The sequence below is a fragment of the Meriones unguiculatus genome, chromosome 12, assembly GCF_030254825.1.
Source record: "Meriones unguiculatus strain TT.TT164.6M chromosome 12, Bangor_MerUng_6.1, whole genome shotgun sequence".
Classification (NCBI taxonomy): domain Eukaryota; kingdom Metazoa; phylum Chordata; class Mammalia; order Rodentia; family Muridae; genus Meriones; species Meriones unguiculatus.
The window spans coordinates 97,094,476-97,116,031 of NC_083360.1; the positions used below are offsets into that span (position 1 = coordinate 97,094,476).

At 50.7% G+C, this 21,556-nt stretch overlaps 1 protein-coding gene and 1 long non-coding RNA gene across 2 annotated transcripts; one reads left to right on the forward strand and one right to left on the reverse strand.

Annotated features, from left to right (window-relative positions):
• Positions 1-9,244: 9,244 nt before the first annotated feature.
• Positions 9,245-21,266, reverse strand: LOC132646682 (uncharacterized). Its single transcript, XR_009584930.1, has 3 exons — positions 21,005-21,266; positions 14,420-16,435; positions 9,245-12,250 (listed from the first exon to the last, which is right to left on the reverse strand). It is a non-coding gene; the product is annotated as an uncharacterized LOC132646682 (long non-coding RNA).
• C12H2orf74 (chromosome 12 C2orf74 homolog) lies at positions 12,197-14,430 on the forward strand. Its single transcript, XM_021626503.2, has 4 exons — positions 12,197-12,450; positions 12,817-12,930; positions 13,376-13,541; positions 14,138-14,430. The coding sequence occupies exons 1-4, from the start codon at positions 12,302-12,304 to the stop codon at positions 14,306-14,308; spliced, it is 600 nt and encodes a 199-aa protein (XP_021482178.1). The 5' UTR covers positions 12,197-12,301; the 3' UTR covers positions 14,309-14,430.
• Positions 21,267-21,556: the final 290 nt, after the last annotated feature.

Below are 21,556 nucleotides of genomic sequence, written 5' to 3' on the forward strand. Positions count from 1 at the left end.
TGCAAGTTAATAGTTACTCAATCAAACTCATGGTCATGTCATGTCAGAGACAAGTCTAGATTATCACAAAAATATACATCCTAGGTTAAACAGATAGTAACTAGCTAGAAACAATGTTTGTCTATTCAGGTGTATGCTAGGTTAGATAGAAATCAGGTGTATGATAGTTTAGATAGATAGACAGATAGATAGATAGATAGATAGATAGATAGATAGATAGATAGATAGTCTTCAAAAACCTGAGACCTACAGAATATGGCATTTAAATTTTTTTTTATTATTGTAAGGCCTTTTGACAATGAGACATGTCAGATCCTGGGGGCAACACCCCATTCAACTTGGAACAAGATGTTGAGCACAGAAGAATCTCCTTATCAAGTTTGCTTCAATTGTGGCAAGCTAGCCACTGGGCACACACTGCCCCTTGCTCCTTCTGCAGACAGAATGCTGTCCAAAATGGGCAAAACCTGGACGCAGGGGAAAAGCTGATTGCTGAACGTGCTAAGACAGGGTAGGTGGTCCTTCTTAATTCCCACTTCACAACAAGGTCTCTCAAATATCCTGGCCCAGAAGACTGCAGACGATGTTCCAACATCGTGGAGGAGTCTTAGGGACTGTCCAGGCAGCCAACTTTCTCATTTCTATAGTTTTGTCATTTCTATAGTTTTGGAAGCTGCTTGCCTGCATTTCCCGAATTCTTAGGTAGAATCTATTCCTTCTCTAATAGGGTTGACAACTAGATAGTCTTTCAATTAAGCTTACATTGTTTAGGATCTAAGAAGATGTTTTAGGTCCAAAAAAATGTTTTTAGATTGGTAATGCAAGTAAGGATAGAAAATTATTTAGGTACAGAACTCTGAACACACCATGATTGGATAGATGATATGTTTTTCCCATGTTGCCGAATACGTATTTATTGGACACTGTGAGTATATATCATACCTTATAGTTTTCATAATTGTTATTATTGTATATAGTTTATTACATAAGAAAAGGTGACCTTTTTTTTGGACTGAAAAGGGGAATTGTCGAGGGAATCTCTTGTGTATTGTGTGAATGCATCACCTGTCAATTAAAAAAAAAATCTGTGGCCTATAGGAAAGGGTCGAATAGGTAGGACATCTGGCAGGCAGAAAGGACTCTGGGCAGAGTGAGGCGTGGGAAGATTGCTCCGGCAAGCTGTGAGGACAGACGTGTGGTGCCTGAGTAGCCGTATTCAGCCACGGAGCAGAATGTAGATTAGTGTAAATGGGTGGTAAGATATGATCCAGTCCACGAAGAGCCCAGCCATATGGCCTAGGTATTTGTAAATATATTTTGACTTCCATGAGTCATTATTCTGGGAGCTTGGGGCCAGGAGGAAAAACACTCACCCTACTACAGGACTGTCTGTGTTCTGTCCCACAGTATGAGGGCTCACCCTGAATTCTGTCCCCTGCACCCGTGAGGCCATCTAAAGCCCTGCTCAGCTTCTTTGCCCTCTGCCCCTGGAAGACGGGAAGAGCCTGACCTGGGCTCAGCCCTGGAGCTCCGTCTTTCTGTCTGGCAGATCTTAGCACATTGGGGCTTTGTTTAGTGTCCTATGGTTTTAATATCCTGAGGATTTTTCCAGGCTCCTTTAAAGAAAAAAAAAATATTCACTTACGACTGCATTTTAAAACAAAAATCTCAAAGTGTCATCATTACAATGACTTTTTAAATAACTTGTGTTTTACGGCTGGTCTTGAAGGAGGCTTTTCAAAGCTAGTGTTGCAGTTCTTTCATTCGGCAGCGTTTAGTGGTGTGTTGTGGTTGCACAATGCCCCCAGGCTGGACCTGGCGATCGCCGATCGCCGCGTCTGCCGCTTACTCTCCCACGTCTCCACCCTCTGCCCTAGCCTCCGGGTCCTTCCCAAGGTGCCTGGGCTGCAGCCATGTCCTCCTGCTTCTCTTCTCTCAACGTCAGCCAGGGGAATCTCCTTTCCTCTGTTTAGTTAGGGCTTCTCTTTCGGTGAGGAAGCACCGTGGCCGAAGCAAGGTGGGGAGGAAAGGCTTTATTCGGCTCAGACTTCCACAGCACTGTGAGGGTCAAAGGGAGGGGCAGGAGCTCCAACAGTGAAGGGGCCTGGCGGCAGGAGCTGCTGCAAAGCCCTCGGAGGGGCGCTGCTCACCGGCTCGCTCAGCTCCGAGAGCGAGACCGGACCAGCAGCCAGGGGTGCTCCACCCGCCAGGGCCGGGCCTCCCCCAGCCAGCAGCCAGGGCCGGGCCTCCCCCAGCCAGCGCTAACGGAGAGCGTGCGCTCCAGGCTAGTGAACGGCCGGATCTTATCCAGGAGCCTGCTCTCTGAGGACTCCGCTTGTGTCGTCGACAGGAAGCTAGCCGCACACATCCTCCCAGGCCTTGGCTCCCAGGTCTTTATTCAAGGGTCTCAAACTCCTTCCTTCATCACAGACTCATGACAGCAAACGTGTCCTGCGCAAACAAATCTTGACTTTTCACCGTCAGTTCAGATGCTTTTCCAGAGGTCCAGATTTAGATACACCAGTGGGGGTTTTTGTTTTGTTGTGCTTTTAATCTTAAAATGTACTTTACTTCACTGCAGGCCGAGAATATCCAGTTAGGTTTTATATGAGACACTGTCCTGAGAAACACAGACTTGGAACTTTAGGTTTCCTTACAGCATCTAAAATTTATTAACAATTATATATATAATTTATTAACATATATATATAAAGAGTTTTACGGGAAATTCTAATTTTCCAACCCGTTCTTCAGAAAATGTCACTGCGCCAGTGTGTCCCTGATTTGCACATCCTTAGGAATTCATGGGACAAGGAAGCACACCCATGGCCGGGTGTGATGGCACACGCCTTTAATCTCGGCACTTGGGGGGCAGAGGCAGGTGGATAGGTGGATCCACGGCCAGCCTGGTCTACACAGTGAGTTCCAGGATAGCCTGGGCTACTCACAGAGAAACTCTGTCTCGAAAAACAACAAATAATAAATTTAAAAAAAAAAAGCACACACTCGCGTGAGCCCACGCACTGTGACTCGTACGTGCGCGCAGCACGAGCAGCATCACAGGCAGTGTCCGAGGTGCTCCCGCGCCACAGCCGAGGCCTCCTCTGCCGACTGCCCTTGGGGGCCTTCCCAGCGCCTTTGCGTTCGCGCTCCTCAGCGCGGCCTTGGCCTGGGCCGCTGCCTCGGGCGTGGCTGATTGGCCCACCCTGTGGGGGCTAAACTTGAACCACCTGCGTGATCTCAGGGTTCCGTGGGGCCTGGCTCTCCCCGGGGGCTGGACTCCGGCCTTGGTCCGAGACCCGGGGTTTATTAGACTCCCTGCTCCCAGCCCCGAAGCCCAGCAGCGGGGAGAGGTGAGTCACTGTTCCCTAAGTCGGGCCCAGTCCGGTCCGCAGACCCTGGCTGAAAGCGTCCTCCAGTTTTCCCGCCTCAGCTCTCCCCGGGGCCTTGGTGCCTTGCTTCTCTGTGGCCCAGGTCTGTGAGTGGCTCAGTCAACCTTTGCTGAATGTGAAAAGGGTCTGTGTCCCCAGCCCCTGTCGCCTCGTCCTCCTTTCAGCCGGGCCGCGGATCTGACGGTGTCCATTTGTTTATTAGTGTCACAGAACGGTAAGGGGCTCTATCTGACTGCAAAGGCCCGGCGTGACCCAGTAGCTGAGACCGCCCGCGCCTGCGTTCCCACACAAGGAAGCCGCTGAGAAGCGTGGGCGCCCACCCGCTTACAGGCCTGACAAGATGAAGTCCTAGAGGGAGGTTTCCCCGGAGGGAGGCGGCGAGAGGGCGGGGCCGACTCTGGGAAGCTGGGCAGAAAGGGCCCAGGTTTTCCGGCACCTGAAGCAATACCATCTCTGAGACCTCGGAAACAAAATGGTTAGTACAGTCAGGTCTGGATGCTAATATGCACATTGGATGGGGGAAATAAACAGTTTAAATACTTTTAAAGGGTGATATAAAAATCATCAATTCAAATAGCATGTTTTCAGTAAGCGAATAGTGTGATACATCTCTGTAATCTTTTTTCTACATTGTAGCTTTGTAGCCTTTACTCATCTTTTTAGGTAACACCGATGGTTGGGGAACACTGGTGCAGAGAATTTGACAAATGCGTACTGAAACATCCACGTGCTTTTATACATCACGTGGTTAGCGCACCTCTCAGATCAGCTGCTAAGTGTGTATCCCAGGGTGTTAAAATGTTACCATCTGGAGCTGTTGTAGGGCACTTGTGTTACCAGGGATAGGCAGGCAAGTTAGCCCACAACTTGCAGGGTGGGTGATTGCTTTAGGGCAACTGCAGTAGTTAGACATGAAAGTAACCGGAATGTACCCTATTGACGTTCGCTGTGGAGGCTTAGCACCTGGGAGGCTGAGGTAGGAGAAACAGAAGTTCAAGGCCAAAGCCTGGACTACAGGAGAGCCTGTCTCAAAAGACAAAACAGGAGATGGCTCTGAGGTTAAGAGTACTTGCTGCACTTGCAGAGGACCAGAGTTGGGTCCCCAGCGCCCCCTGTGGTGGTTTTGGCAGAACCAGTAGGTATAGGAAAAGGCAAGTCCACAACCAGAGCAAGCATCTACTCCAGTAAGGACAGCACAGTGTCCTTTCCACGGAGGAAGGGGTCCACCAGGTTGCTGGCTGGTCACCCTGGGGAATGATGATGTACTGTCCAGGTGTGGGTTGGTCTCTGCTGTCGGCGGACCCGGCCTTGGTTCGTGGAAATCCATGTTGTTGATTCTATGTATAACCACCTCTGCCACCATGGCTGCTTGGTTCACAGCCCATTAGGCAGTGGCAGGAAAGGGTTCGAGAAGAGGCTGGCTGTCCACGGAATGGGATTACTGAACTCCTCAGCTGAAGGCACCTTTCTGACGCGCATTTACAGGGGACGTGAATGTCTTCACATCCTTCTCACCAGTTCCTCAAACATGCTTTCCAGGTCCATGACCCGTCCATTGGCTACAGCCATCAATCCATCACACATCTGGCCATTTCTCCTTCCAAACAAACTGTGTGACCATCTGAACTGCCTGAAGTTCTGCCCACTGTGAAGATGGCCCTTCACCAGTGTCTTCCAGGGTCATCCCAGAAAGGGGCCGCAGTGCGGCAGCCGTCCACTGGTGGGTAACATGTATAACCATCAGTAAACCAGGCCCCTGTCTTCCTTCCTCAGTCAACCAGTCAGAGGGCACAGCCCTCGAGGCTAAGGTGCGTGCTCCGCAGAGCTGGCGTTGTAACAGAAGAGACCGTAGGAATTTGGGAAACTTCATGTGACTTGCTTGTGTCATCAGGCCGGATCACCTGCATACCACTCCCATTTGATAACATGTTGCATCTTAGGACTTGGTGAGTCCAATAACCCAGCTCATGATGGACAGCTCAGGCCGAATGGTAACTTGGTGGTCCATCGTTGTCAAACATTGTTTCCACGAAGGCCCAATAGCAGGTCAAGAGCTGTCTCTCAAAGGGGGAAATGGTTGTCTGCAGACATGCCTTGCTCCCAAATCCCAAAGGCTCCAAACAGCCCCTTTGCCTGCTACTGACACCTCAAGCACCATTGGGTCTGCTGGATCAGATGGTCCAAGTGGTAGAGCAGCCTTCACAGCCGCCTGGACCTGTTGAGTTTTTCCTGCTCCAGGCTCCACACACAGCTAGTCACTTGGTATAAGGTTGGAGTAACACACTCAATGACAAAGGTGTTGGCTCCAGGAGCCAGGTAGGCCCACTGAATGCTGTGCTTCTTTCTCGGCGGTGGAATAATCCTTGGAAGGTGCAATAATCCTTGGAAGGACTATCTCTGCATGCCCCACACCACTGGACTAAGAATTTCACCGAGGTAGAAAGCCTTTGAGTTTTGGTTGGATATATTTCCCATCCTCTAATGTGCATCTATATCACCAGCTTGTCTGCTCTCATCAGCATAATGTAATCCATATAGTGCACAAATATGATATTTTGTGGAAGATACAGATGATTAAAATTTCTCCTAACTAAGTTATGACACAGGGTTGGAGGATCAATATATCCCTGAGGTAAACTGTAAGGTACACTGCCGGCTTTGCCAGATGAAAGCAAATTGCTTCTGGCGGTCCTCATGGACAGGTACCGAGAAAAGGCATTTGCTAGATCTATAGCTGCAAACCATGTTCCAGATGTGTTCATCTGTTCAAGTAAGGATGCCACATCTGGAGAGCAGAAATCGGAGTCACCACCTGACTGAGTTTTCGATAGTCAGCTCTCATTCCCTGTGATCCATCAGTCTTCTGCACTGGCCAGAGAGCAGAGTTACAGGGAGATGTGGTGGGAACCTGCACCCCTGCATCGCTCGAGGCCTTGATGGTGGCACTAATTTCTTCAGTTCCTCCTGCAATACTGTTCGTTTGTTTGTGTTTTGCTTTTTATTCACTATTTTCTTTGGCAGAGGCACTTCTAAAAGCTTCCATTTAGCCTTTCCAAACATAATAGTTCTCATTCCACAGCTCAGGGAACCAGTGTGGGAATTCTGCCAACTTCTGTCTATCTCCATTACACATTCTGGGACTGGGGAAATAAGCACAGGGTGAGTTCAGGGACCCCCTGGGCCTACTGTGAGTCAGACTTCAGCCAGAACTCCATTAATTACCTGACCTTCACAGCCCCCACAGGGCCACAGTGTGTGCGGGGATCCCCCACATTTGGCATAAATTCAGAATGGATCCAGTAGCCCCACAAAGTGCATGCTGCTGACTGGCCTCGTGATACCATCAGCCTTCCCTCATGTCCATCTGAGATTTGCCATTCATCCCCTCACCTGTGGAGTCTCACCTGGCCTGCCGTCCAGCCTGCTGGGCCTGGGCCTGGGCCTTGCTAGGCCTGTGCCTTGGCTTCAAGACGACCAGGCATGTGCTTCTGCCCACACAGCAGCTAACCCAAGAGCTGTAGCACTTTGCTGTCCCCATAGGCTTTGGAACGCCGGAGCTACAACTGCCACCAGACGTCTGTCTCATTCTAAAAGAACTGAACTGTAACACTCTGTGGAATACCTTTTCCACACCTGGCCTAGAACGTGGGCCTTGCTCTAAAATGCTCTAGCAACCCGAGAGAAATGGAATTGAGCTCCGGCCCCCACCGACGTCTCCCCCGTCACCATCAGCAGCAGGCAGGAGACTTGGTCCTGGAGAGCAGAACTGTCCCTGGCCCTCACCAGCTACAGTGCTCAGAAGAGTGGGCCTTGCACCTCACCTGGACAACACAGTAGAGCTGACCTTGGTGGCAAGGGTGAGGTGGGACAGCTGAGCCAGTGAGAGTGAGAGCATGGGAGAGTTGGCCCCAAGAGTGAGAGCATGGGAGAGTTGGCCCCACCTCTCGTCTGCCCCTCAGTGATGTCCCTTTCACCCCTTGCCACTTACAGCAGGCAAGAGAGCAGGCCCTGAACCTTGTCTGCTGAACAGTGGCGTGGACCAGGGACAGACACCCCCCCTTGCCCCTCGCCATCTTTGGCAGGCAGAAGAGCTGGCCTCGGGGTCATGAGAGTGGGAGAATGCCATGTCCCTTACCAGCATCGACCCCACTGCATCTCGCCTGGGCATAGGGAAGAGCTGGCTGGCTGTAGGGGTTGCTGGGGAGCCACCCGAGGGTGTGAGAGCAGGAGAGCCAGCTGGCCGACCAGCTCAGATACCTCTCAGGCCCCATCCAGGGCTTTGGATTGGCCCACCCCAACATCCATCCCATCCATGAACTGTGGAGTTCGTGAAGGGGCCAGCCCTACAGATCTAAAACTGCAAGATCTCATGACACAGGACAACAACAGGATATGTCTGAGAGGGGTCCAGTGAGGTTCCAGTATGGACAGTATAGCAGAGGTCAGAGGCCTCGAACCAAACCAATGACTCACTGAAATGAACATTTGCAAGCAGAGAGGTGTGGACAAAAGGATGGACTATGGGACACACTCTGATGCCCTCTGCTGGCCTCTGTGGGTACCGCAAGCATGTGATACTCATATCTGCATTCAGGCAAACACTCATTACAGAAAATAAATAGGGGACAGAGAGATTGGCTTAACGGTTAAAAGCATGCTGTGCTCTTACGGAGGGCCACAGAAGATGAGTTCAATTCCTGGCACCTATATCAAATGCCCCACAACCACCTATAAGGCCAACTCCAGGGGATCCTCCCCTGGCCTTCACAGGCACCTACACACACACACACACACACACACACACACACACACATTTAAAAATGGTAAAAAAAATTTTTTTTTAATATTTTAAAAATTGTTATGAAGCAACCTAATATAGATTTTTAATGGTCCATAACAAAACATGAACAATTTAAGGGCAGAATACAATATAAATCCCATTGATAAGTTATTGTGTGCTACTTAATCTTACCAAGAAGAGGATGCTGGGATTGAAGAAGGCTCTCTTGTCCCAGACTCAGCATGTTGTTTCAAATGTCCTCCAAGACGCCCTGTCCGGGGCAGGCTGGACCACTAACTCTGGGGCAGAAAGAAAGAAAAATAGCTAAGGGTATTAAAAACATCATCACAGCGTTGAGAACAACTAGAAGAAAAAACCATTTCCAGCAGGTGTTACTATTGCTTATGTCCTGGTATTAAAATGTCCGCATGAGAAAAGGAAGCCAGTTTCCATGGAGACAACCCTGCTCTGCCCAGGACTCCAGCATGATGGCCTGGTTGCTGTCCCCAGTCTTTCTTGCTGATATGGTAAGTGCCTCATTTTGACGATGTCTTATGGGCTGTCTGCTACTTTCGCTTGCTATGCAAGCGGCAGACTCACTCACTCAACGTAGAAAGTAGGAGTAGGTCGTCCTCCATACGGAACACAGGTCAGTGCCAGCCTTACAGTGTGGTCAGCGTTCCCTCTCCTGCCCTGACGGAATGGTTGGAGGATTTGGTGGCGTTCTCAAGCCAAGCCAGGCCGTCAGACCTTCTTCTGTGGATAAGATTTCTTGATTTAGTCGTTCCCGATTTTCCGATTCTTCACAATCTACACACAAACACTTTTGTGTTCTTGGAATTTTCTTATTTCGTCAAAGTTCCAAAATTTTGTAGCGTAAAGTTTTATGCTATTTGTTGTGGTTTTTAATGTTTATTATTGATATATCTTTTGGTTAAACAGCGGTTAGTCCTAAACCAGCTGTATACCCAAATCACCACACAGAGACTGGGACTTATTTAATTAACCTACAGCACAATGCTGGGCAATGGTTACTCCATCCTAAACCTCTAAGCCCGCATAGCTTCCTCCCATTCAGATTTCTCCCATTCTACTTGCTGTTAGTCAGGTCCTATATTTCCATGTAGTTCCAAGACCTCTCCTCCAGAGCCACTGCTCCTTCCTTCCTTTCTCCCCCACTCTGGACCAGGATGTCCCACCCTATCCTCTCCATTGCCCAGCATTGGGGCTGGTTGTTTTATTGACAATACAGAGAACAAATGGGGGCATGTTTACAGAAACTTGAGACAGGTGATGTTTAGAATAAACATCACAATGCAATGTCCTATTGAAACCAGATAGTGGGGTAGAGAAATCAGCATGTGAATGAACAAGGGTGAATTGTGTACATTCAAGAAAAAAAATTATACCAACAGCTATTCTCTTTAAAAATCCTATTTTATTATCTTGTGTATGTGTGCTCTGTGGTGTTGTGTGTGTTCATGTGGGTACAGAAGAAGCAATGGACTCTCTGGAGCTGGCCCTGTGGGCGGGTGTAAGCTGCCTGATGTTGGTGCTGGAAGCCGAATTCCAGTCCCCTGAACAGAACAGCAGTGCTTTCCGCACGGAGCTTCTGTCTCTGCAGCCTAGCACCCCTTACAGTCCTTTGCTGCTTGCCGAACTGACCATCCTGCCCTGAATAATTCTGAAGCAGGCATATGTGGCTAGGCTCTGCAGCGCCGTCGGTGAGTGACCGACAAGCCTCACCGAGCTTACAGTCTGATACATTTGAATATGATTTAAGAACCAAATTTTGTTGTATGACTATTAATCTTTAATACTGATAATATAATTATTAAGGTGGCAGTTATTTCTTAACCTGCTATTATATAAATTAAAGACACAGAAACTTGTTAGATTTTTGATAAGCCTAAAGGCACTGGGGCTGGGAAGATATTAACCCTCTGAGCTGTCTTGTCTACTTCCCAGCCCTAACCCCATAAAATACTTGCACATGTCTTCCATCTGGGCCGCTTCTCTCCGGCATGCTAATCCTCAGAGCTAGCTCCTCCCAGACACATGCTTCTAAGTTCATGCTAACCCATGGCTCCTCTCTTCTTCCTCTCTGCTCATGGTCCTCCAAGACCCCCAAAGCCCTCGAGCCTTAGCTCCGCCTACCTCTCTCCTGCCCAGCCTAAGTGCAGGCAACTTTATTTGCCAATCAGAAACAATTTGGGAGGCCAGGTTTACACCGCATCATTTTGGGTACATGAGGATTTGCTCATAAGGATCTTAGGGAAGAAGCAATTAACATTTGAATACACAGTAGCTCCAGATCAGCCCCAACAGAGTTAGGCTGGGTCCCTGCTTACCAGAATTATGTTAACAATACATACAAAAAATGTGCAATATCCATCCCATGCTGCATTCAATGAAAGCCTATAGAAACAGGCTTGTCAGCTCTCAGGCACGACTGTCCCCTGTCTGCCTGTGATGACCATCCTGCAAACAGAAACAGCTCACAGAAGTACAGCCCACTCCACTGCTCTCTGCCTCCCACTCCAACTCAGGCCGGGAAATGGTCCACTTCCCTTCATATTGAGTAATGTCCATGTGACAGAGGGCTGTGTACCAGTTTGGGGTACACATGCACAATGATTAGTAGGTCAAGGTAAATCATTTCTGCCTCCTCGGGAGCACCGTTAGGTACAGAGAGCAGATTCTGGGTCTCACAGCCTTCGCCCTGGGGCACTGGCTAGAGGACTGCTCCAGGGATTGTCCCCGCTCTGCTAAGAGTGGCACCAATGTCCTCAGGTTGTGCAAAAGTTGGCCTCTACCCCCCCCCCCCACATAATCCAAAGATGAAGAGGTTGAAGTTCTGCCTTTCTGAATGAGACCCTGTTGCTCTGGTCCGTCATCGTCTGTGATAAGACGATGTATCTGCAAAATCCGCCTTTGACATTCTGTCCCCAGAGCAGCAGCGCTGGGCCTTCGGGTGGTGTCTTTGGAGGAGAGTTTGTGCTCTGTCATGCAGATGTAAGCACACGGCAGGGAACATCCCTCCTTAGGGAGGACAACGCAAGGCAGTGGCCAGCAGAAAAGAGCCCAGCCTGAACCCGAACCCGCAGGCACCTTGACCTCTGGCTTCCGTCCTCCAGAGCTGTGGGGAATACATTTCTGTGCAGTTCAAATTATCCACCGGTGGTCCTCCCAAGAAACACCGCGAAGAGCCCCGAGCACCCTGCCCAGGCCACCTCTTTACCTAGAGCGGGCAGCACCTGCCATCTGTGTTGTTTTGAAACAGGGTTTTGGCAGATGATGTTGTAAACATAATCCTGCTGCCTGGGCCCCATCACCCCATCTGCAGGCCCGTGTGCTGCCACGCCCAGTATTGTTACATCCTTTCTTAGATGGCTTTCACCTGGGACAGTGCTTCTCTGCCCTTTCTGCCATGGGCATCACTCACTCTCTTCTCGGTAGTTCTGCGTTGTGTTCATCCTCTGACTTACCAGCTTGTTCCATTCCTGGTGCCTCGAGCTGTGAGAGTGGGACGCCAGCGCGGTGAGATGGGGTAACGAGCGAGTGAGTGAGCGGAGCCCATTCCTCCTGTAGAGAAGTCCTTGGACACCCTGACCCTGGCTGTCGACGGGGGTTTTCGTAAGAAAGCAGATCAGCGAAAAGAGCAATCCGTGGGGCTTGAGTCGCGAGAAGAGGGCTAGAATCTGGAAAATCTTTATCTAAAAACGAGCCGGGACAGAGCCAAGCCACTCCACCTCCCAGCTCAGAGACCGGCCGGAGGCCAGCGGAGAGGTCAGTGGCCTCCCCGCCTCGGAGCATGCTCAGGAGCAGTTCCATGGCTGTGTGATGTCACTGAGGAGAGAAGAATGGGGGTCTCTTCTGTTGCAGCTGCTCCAAGTCCTCTCTCCTTTGGGTTTTGGCAATTTTGGGGTGAGGGGAGGTGAACTGAGTGAGCAGCGTGGCCTAGCTCAGTCTCTGCCTTTATGGAGAGAAAGTAGGCAGCGTGAGTCACCTCCACCTGCTCCGTGACGCTGCCTGAGTGGAAGAGCAGCAATGAAAACAGCCTTTTATCCTTCTGTTTCTAGAAAACATAAAGAACAAGAAATCTGCATTCAAACTGGGCTAGAAAAGAATGTTTGGACAACATGAGGTTGGGAAAACAGTGGACACTTCAAAATCGCGCCCTATGGCCTTTGAGACTACAGCGATCATATTCTTCATCCTCCTTCTCCTTTGCGTCACTTGTATTCTCCTTTTATTGGCAGTCTTTTTATATAAATGGTATAAACCCATGTTGATAATTTGGGATTAGATTTCAAGTCAAAGTAGCAAGTGTATCTAGAAATAATATGAACTTTTAAATAGATCAACGAAGGGCTAAGCTGGGGGTACATACCTGGAACCCCAGAATTTGGGAGGGGGGCAGGAAGATTAGTAATTCAAGGTCATTCTTTATTACCGAGACTTCAAGGTCAACCTTGGTTACTAGAGACCCTCTCTTGAAACCCCAAATAAACTAGAATAAGCAATGTAGTAGCCAGCTACTTTTTCTGCCTCGGGGTTTTAAAAGTACAGTTTCCCATGTAAAAGTGAAAGTCCCGAACCACACCCGAGAGTCGTCTTTTCTTAAGTTTTGCTTGTTTTTAGCTTCAGACTTAAGATGAATGAGGAGCCGGTAAAGCCCCCTTGCACAGATGAAAACGAAGGGGAATATTGTTTAGCTGCTAACGCAGAGATGAACAAACCCGAAGACCAAGACAAGTAAGCCTGAGGGCCAGGGAAGGGGCTGGGGAGGGGAGACGGCTTGTGGCTGAGGCATGACATCCTAGAGTCTGGCTTCCAGCACCCACAGAAGAAGCCAAGTATGACAGGGCCATCTGTAAGCCCAACTGGGGACAAAGACAGGCAGGTCCCAGCCAGCCCAGCCCAGATGATCTGTGGGCGTCAGCTTCACTGACTGAACCCTGACCCAAAAAATAAGGTGAAGAAGTTGACATGCAGATGACAACAAGCACCCTCTGACCTCTATGCATACCCAGTCAGATAAGAGACAACACAAACACACACATAACACAGACAGATACACAGAACGCACACACACACACACACACACCAAAATACAGTGATCTGGATGGAGAGCCACTTCTGTCTGTGGTAACGTTGACTCAGATGTGTGAGATTTTAAAGCTGTTGCCGACCTTCCCAGGGTCCTAATGCACTATGGGAACAACATGCCGGTGAGGCCTGGCATCCTCGTACAGAGACAGAGTAAGGACGTGGTGACCACACTCTTACGAGGCGACACCAGGGCAGAAGAGAACAAAGATAAATGGACAACAGAGCCTGAACATGCTAGACCAACCGCCCATGAGGTGACGTTTGCGCTCTCAAGCCTGCTTGACTAGGGAGGGGGGTCCTCATGCAAGGAGAGCCAGACATTGAATTGTCCACCTGGAGGCTTTTCACTGTCGCCTTTCACGCTTACAGTCCTGGTGTCCTGGTTTTCTTACTATTTCTCCTTCATTGTATTTTTCTTATACTCCTGGAATCTTAGAGCTACAGCAGTCCCTGTAAGGTATCTAGGATCTAAGCTCTGTCACAGGAGAAGCTGGGATGAGTTGCCTAGGTTCCGGTTGCTGAGGGACTCGGGGCAAGCCCTGTACCCTCGCTCCAGTCCTGGGAGCCTCCCATATCAGCAACCAAACCCTTCCAGAACCTTCCTGCACTGCCACCATGCCTCCACTCACTAAGAGGATGTCGGGCTCTCAGCTTTGACTACGCACCCCTAACTAATATCAGGCCATGTCAGTGGAGGCGCCAAGCTTGGGGGCTTATCACTGTGTCTGTCCCATGGGAAAATTCTTTTTCCGGTTCTTGTTCACAATGTACATATAACTATGCATTAAGACGTGGGGATTGTTGTGTTCACAGGTCGGTTGTTCATGTTGTCTGTCCCGCTCTCTTGCAGGGTGAGCTTGACGAGAAAACACCCCCCCATTTCCACAGAACTACTTCTGCTGCTGACCAGAAAAGACCTTTAAAAGGAGTGACGTTTTCTAAGGAGGTAATTGTTGTGGACCTTGGAAATGAATACGCCACGCCTCGAACCTACGCTCGGGAACACAAAGAGAGGAAATGAAGGGCAGCGAGAGAAACAGAACGTTTGACCAGCGATCACTGACTGAGGGCACTGGGTCATGTCAAGGCAGCAGAAGGATGGGGAATGAGCAAACGCACGATGGTGTTTTACCTTTGTGTGGAAGGAAGTGAACTGTGCAAAATTCACACTGCGCTCGAATATAGTTTTTAAAAAGCAAATTGAGTTTGGTAAGTTGACTAGAATAAATGTCCTTAACAGCCTACTTAGCGCAGCAGTGAAGGCCGTGTTTGTGCGAGTGTTTTAGGAAGGCCGCACTTTGATTCCTTGATCTTGGGCATTCACGATCAGACCAGTCCGCAGCTGCCTTCGCAGGAACCCCGGTAACTGTGCGTGGGCTTCTGGATGTTGCAAATAATCCAGAGTTGTCCGTGTGCTCACCACCGCTTTATAAGACTGGCTCAGAAAGCAAACTACTTCCAGCAAAGCATACTGCTAAACTTGGCAAACTGGAATCAAACCATTCTTGATTTCTGTCATCTAAAATTACTGTCAAAGGCAGGCGCAGTGCCACACCCCTGTAGTGTCGGCTACGTGGGAGTGTGAGAGCAGCCGGGGAAACACGACAAGACGTCATGGCTAAGAAACGTGGAAATCTGCCGTCCCCGTGTGGGCCGGAGCAGCCCACGCCAGAGTGCGGCCTTCCCGAGCTGGACGCGTCGGGTGGGCCAGAAGCTGCAGGGGTTCCCACCAGGATGAGGTGGTGACCGGGGCGGGGCTGCTGGAACAAGGGGCGTCACTCGTTCTAAGCGGCTTCTGAACAGCACGCATGCCGGGAGATAAGAGACGAGGCCTGTCTGTGTGGAATGCCTGCTGCTTAGAGCTGAGGGCGCCTGTCCGCAGAGTGGACGGTGACTCCCCGTACTGAGCGTCTAGGCAGCTGGGAGGCCCCAAGGGAGCTGGAGGCGCCGTGGCAGGGTGCGTGAAATGGCCTGGGCTGGGAGGAGAAGGGCGCAGAAATATTCAGCCTCTGTGTTCCCAACAAGCATCTTTAACATTTTACCCGAAACTGACAGTAACGTTTTGACGTGCTATTGTAAAGCACACGTAGAACGTTGTTGTTCAGGGGTGGCAAATTCACCCGCGCTGTTGTGTAACCACCCTCACCATCCACTCGCAGGAATCATCTGGAACACTGCACCTCCGGGCTAACTCGCAGTCCCCACTCCCCAGGCCCGGTGCCGGGACTTTGTCCCTGTGAATCTGCCGGCTTCACACGCCCTGAGCGAGGACAGTGCACTTGTGTTTCCTTTCCTGGCTGGCCTGTGGTCATTTAGCACGGGGTCCCCACGGTTGATTTGGTTGTCGCCACCTTCATCCCTGGGAAGCTGAAAGACACTGCGTTTGGGTTCACACCGTTCTGAGCCCGCCCTCCGTCTGTTGAGGGACAGCTGTGTTGCTTCCATCTTGGGACTAAGCCATGTTGTCTTGAGCATTTCCTGTGTAGGGAAAGTTCAGACTTACCCACCTATATTGCTGTGTGTTCCGGTGTGAGTTTGTAATTTCAGTTTCTGCACCCACCTCTGAATTTATGGAACCAATTTACTTCATCCTAATGAGTAAGAATAGAGGGGAAACTAAAACCTACACAGTATGTCTGCGTCGGAGTGTTTCCCGTAGTAGTCAAGGCTTGGCGAGATCTCCATTGGCTGTCATGGCCCAGACACACGGCTTCCGGAAGGCCCCCGGCCCCCCGGGACTGTCACGCCAATAGCAGTGACAGTAAGGTATCTAGGATCTAACCTATGGCACTTGCTATTGGAGTTTCACTGAGTCTGTGCTGCTGTTGGCAGGTTTCTCAGTTTTATTTTTATTTTGGAGTCAAATGAAGGCTCTTAATAGTCAATACCCAGGTTTACATCTCTATACGTTTAAGTAGAGCAGTGATAAAGGTTTAAGGCGATCATGGGGCCGTTGATCCATGGATCCCTTCCTTCACGGTTAGGGCATGAAGAGCAGGGCAGGTTGCTCTGCTGTCAGGTCAGGGGAGAAAGGCGCAGATCGGTGCCAGGCGGTGCCAGTGTAATGAGACTGAGGTGTGGCCACTCAGAGGGGCTTTCCAGGGTGTTGCCTGAGTTTGCAGATGTGAGAGACTGCCAAACGGGAATCCTAGAAGAAAGATGAGTGAGTGGTTAAAAAGATATGAATGGATTTTAGCTCTGCTTGAAATTGTAATTTGGTAAGAGGTTCAACGAAAGATGCCAAATGAAGGCTGGGTACAGCAGTGTGTGCCTACAACAGAGGCTGGGCAGGAGGATTACATAATGACGTCCCATCTCAACCAAGATCAAAATCAGATGGCTACTGACAAACAAAACATAAAGCCCAGTGCCCCCGGGTGTGGTGCTGCACTCTGGAGGCGAGAGCCTGGTCTCCCTAGTGTTCAGGCTCTGTTCAGGCTATAGAGGCTGCGTAACGAAACCCGGCTGTCTTGGCTGCTTTTCTGTTGTTGTGATAGAACACTCTGCCCTTGGCAGCTTATGAAAGAGTTTACGTGTGGCTTACACCCCAGTGCGAGTCCATAATGTCACATGGACATTAAAAAAATAAACAATCTTTCATGTTCACTAAAATATTTCAGGGCTGGCTTGGTGCTGCTTTCCTTTAATCCCAGTGCTTGGGAGGCAGGGGCAAGCAGATCTCTGTGAGTTACAGTCCAGCCAGGGCTATGCAGTGAGACCACCTCTCAAAGGAAACACACCAATAATAATGGCCACAACAACAAAAGCCCCCTTTCAACCACAGGAGTAAGAAAAAGATGCATCCTTTTTTTTTCTTTCTTTTTTTAAAAATTCTTATTAATTACACTTTATTCACTTTGTATCCTCCCTGTGGTTCCCTCCCTCCTCCTGTCCCAATCCCTCCCTTCCTCCACCCTCTACATGTATGCCCCTCCCCAAGTCCACTGATAGGGGAGATCTTCTTTTCCTTCCTTCTGATCCTAGTCAATTAGGTCTCAGCAGGAATGGCTGCGTTGTCTTCTTCTGTGCCCTGTAATGCTGCTTCCCCCTCAGGGGGAGGTAATTAAAGAGCAGGCCAATCAGTTCATGTCAGGGACAGTCCCTGTTCCTATTACAACGGAACCCACTTGGATACTGAACTGCCATGGGCTACATCTGTGCAGGGGTCTTAGGTTATCTCCATGCATAGTCCTTGGTTGGAGTATGAGTCTCTGGAAAGACCCCTGTGCTCAGATTTTTTGGTTTTGTTGCTCTCCTTGTGGAGTTCCTGTCCTCTCCAGATCTTAGTGTTTCCCACTTCTTTCCTAAGATTCCCTGCACTCTGCCCAAAGGTTGCCCATAAGTCTCAGAATCTACATTGATAGTCTGCAGGGCAGAGCCTTTCAGAGGTCCTCTGTGTCAGGCTCCTGACTTGTTTCCTCTTTTCTCCTTCTTTTGATATCCATCCTCTTTGCCTTTCTGGATAGGAATTGAGCATTTTAGCAAGAGTCCTCCCTCTTGATTAGTGTCTTTTGGTGTACAGATTTTAGTAGGTTTATCTGTATTATATGTCTGTATGAGGGAAATCAAAGACTGTCCTGTTCAGCGTTATTTAACTGTTGTTACTTGGCATGAACTGGAGCTGCGCTTCGCTGAGATGGACCCATAAGACGGACAGACTAAGGAAGGCAAAGCGTGTCTCACACGCGCGCGTCACACTTGCCCAGGAAACACACGAAGCGAGTGGTTCCTGCAGGTGGCTCATAGGTGGCAGCGTCAGCCAAGAACATCAAAGCCAGGGTCAGCACAGGCCACAGTGTGTTCCAGCACAGACAGGGCTACACAGAGAGACCCTGTCTCGGAAGCCAGTAATAATGCGGGGCAGCAGAGATGTCTCTGAGGTTACAAACACACTCTGCTCTTGCAGAAGGACCCAAGTTCGATTCCCAGCACCCACCTCGGCGCACAACTGCCTGTACCTCTAGCTCCAGGGGGTCTGACACCCCTCTGCCCTCTCCATACACCGACATATAACATACACTTTAAAAAATAATAACAATACATATAAAATAATAATAATCTCCAGCAAATTTCTAGAGAAGTGACTGTCAGAAAAGGATGTTTGGTCTCTCGGGGTTTCTAGAGGTGAGACCTGCAGAAGGAAATGATAGGCTTCGTGACTTGCAGAAATAGTGGCTAAAGAGAAAAGCTTATAAACCTCACAGCTGTCTTCCCAGGACATGCTTAGGAGGTAGAAGCAGGAGGCTAGCCTGGGCTACAAGTAAAAATAAAATAAAAAATCAGTCACTGAAACGGGTCTGGAGAAGATGGCTCAGTGGTTGAGAGAGCTCGCTCTTCTGGGGGCCCCTGGTCAATTCCAGGCTTCCAGAGAGGCTGTACCAAAACCACCTGTAACTCCAGCTCGGCGCCGTGGGACCACCTGCCCCACACAAGCACACACCAATAAGAATGAAGATCAACATTAAAAACGGAAGAAGGCTTTCTCCGATGCTGTCTCCCACTGGAAGTCTGAGCTTGTCTCCCCGTGTTTCCGGAGAGATGCAGAAACTCACGGGCATTCAGTCTGGAGCAGAGCAGCCAGGCCGGCCTCCCTGACCCCCTCCCCGTGCCGCACCCCACCTTCCTCACCAGTTTCTGTGTTTTTGCTGTTCCCAGGACCTGACGAACACAGGCGCCTAAGGAACTGTTGTGCTTATCAACTTGACACAGCCCAGTCACCCGGGAAAAGGGGTCCTCAATGAGGACCGGCCCCCATCACATTAGCCTGTGGGCGTGTCTGGGGGTTTCTTCTGGATTGATGGTTTATGTGGGCGTGGCCAGCCCCCTGTGGGTGGTGTCATTCCTGAGGTTGTAGGCTGAGCAGATCAGCAGCAGCAAGTCAGGAGGTTGAGGTCCTTCACGGTCTCTGCTTCCTGCTTCCGTTCCTGCTTCCAGGTTCTGGCCTCCAGGTTTCAGCCCTGGCTGCTTCCAATGAGGGATGTGGCCTGAAGGGAGAATAGCCCGAGCCCAAGCACGGTAATCGTGGCTCCAGCAGGCCTTGCCCTTCTCCCCCATTCCTTCTGCCTCGCTAAAAACTGTTAGGTCACATTCCTGAAGCTAGCCACCAAAGAGGTCTATTCCCTTATTTGGTCACGTCCTCCTCCTGAGCCTGACTACCAAGGTCCAGCTCTCAAGTCCAGCAATCAAAAGCCCCCTTTGGCTGCCCTAATTAACATGTCCAATCAAAGCTAAACAGCGCACCCTAACGAGGTTTTCTCCTTTTTATCCTTATAAACTGCTGTTTGCCTGTGGGCCACATCTGTCTCCTCTCTATCCAGAGGCAGTCCTTTGTCCTCTGTGACAAATACCCTTTCCCCCTCTCTTCCTTGTTCCCTTCCCCCTCTCCCTCATGCTCTGTTTCCTGTCTTTGTCTCTTATTCCCGTTCCTCTGGGGCAAATCAATCTCCTTTGTGCCAAGAACTTGGTCTTGGGATGTCTTGTGCCAACACTGGTCTCTTCATAACCTGTAAACCAAATAAACTCTGTCCTTCCTAAGCTGGTTTTAGTGTCTCTCACAGCAGAGAACCAGCCACAGTTCAGCATGTAGAGTAGGCAAGCTGATTCTGAATTATTTTGCTTTTAATTTTCTTTTCTATTCTTTTCTTGTCTGTCTTTTCTTTTCTTTTCAATACAGGGGTTCTCTGTGTAGCACTGGCTGTCCTGGAACTCACGCTATAGACCAGGCTGGACTCTGACTCAGAGTCTGTCTGGCTTCACTTAGTTCCATCTTCTGGGATGGGTTTTCACTGTGCTACCTGGGGCGTCCCCGAGTTCACTGGGTTCAAGTGATTCTCCCGATGACCGGCCACTACCGCAGTAGACTGCGATGCTTCAAACCTAACCCCACATAGTTGAACTACACTCACGCTTTCAGAAGCAGTATTTTGAACCTGGACGGATGGCTCGGTGGTTAAGAGCGCTGGCTGCGCTTGCAGAGGACCTGGGTTTGATTCCCAGCACCCACACGGCAGCTTCATGCCAGTAGGAGGGATCCGGTGCCCCCTTCTGGCTTTTCTGGGCGCCTAGACTTATGTGCAGGCAAAACACCCTGCATATGACATAAAAATAAAATTGGTCGAAGAAACGGTACTTTGGAGTCAGAGAGATTGCTCAGCGGTTAAGAGTGCACACTGCTCTTAAAGAGGGTCCAAACTCAGATCCTGGTACTCCAGTTCGGCGCCTCACAACCGCCTGTAAGCGATGAGGGCGCGCCTGAACTTGACAGGCACCTGCCGACCCTCAGACAAACACGTGGAGTCAAACACAAAAGCTCATCTTTTTCGAAAAGAAAAAACCCGTCCGTGTGCACACTCCAGGTTTCCGTACAGGAGCGGTTCACCAGAGGAGCCACTGTGCGCATAAGATAAAAATCTTAAAGACAGCAAGGACCAAGCCCAGGGTGTGGGGCTTGTCGGGGCTGAGGAGAGACAGCCGCGGAGGAAGGCGCTCGACACCAGAGCTGCCACCCTGAGCGTGGCCTCTGGGACCCCATGCTGGAAGGAGAGAACAGATGCTAGGAAGCTGTGACACTCGTGACCCCAAAGGGAAACAGTACTCGTTTTACTTTAAAGTTACTTTACGCGTGCGGGTGTTTTGTCGGCCTGTTTACACACACACCCCGTGCACGCCTGGTACCCACGAGGTCAGAAGGGTCTGGATCCTCCGGGCCTGGAGTTACCGGCAGTCGTGGCCGCCTGTGGGTGCAGGAATAAAGGGAAGCATCCCTTCCGCCACGCTGCGCCGGGCTCTGCTTGGAGATCGCGCAGCTCCCTCGTGGCCCCCAGGCCTTCTCAGAGCAGGGAAACGGGCGCCTCAGCGAGCCTTGGGCGGAGCCCGGCCGTTCGCCCCAGCCAGAGGCGGCGCTCGGCGGCAGGAAGCAGAAACGGCGCAGGGCGTCCCGCCGGCCGAGCGCCGCCGCGAGGATCGTGGCCAGGGCGGGACCTCACGGCCGGAGGGCGGGGCGGCCCAGGGGGAGGAGCCTGGCAGGAGGCGGAGCCGGGTGCGTGGCACAGCGGGGGCTCAACAGAGCCGTGGGCGGAGCCGGTCGCGGGGTCCGGGGCGGGGTTTGTGTGGGGCGGGGCGGGCCGCAGGGGGCGGAGCGGACCGCGGGGGGCGGGGCGGGCCGCGGGGGACGGGGAGGGGTTTGTGGGGGGGGCGGGACGGGACGCGGGGTCCGGGGCGGGGTTTGCGCGGGGCGGGGTTTGTACGGGGGGCGGGACGGGGCTTGTGC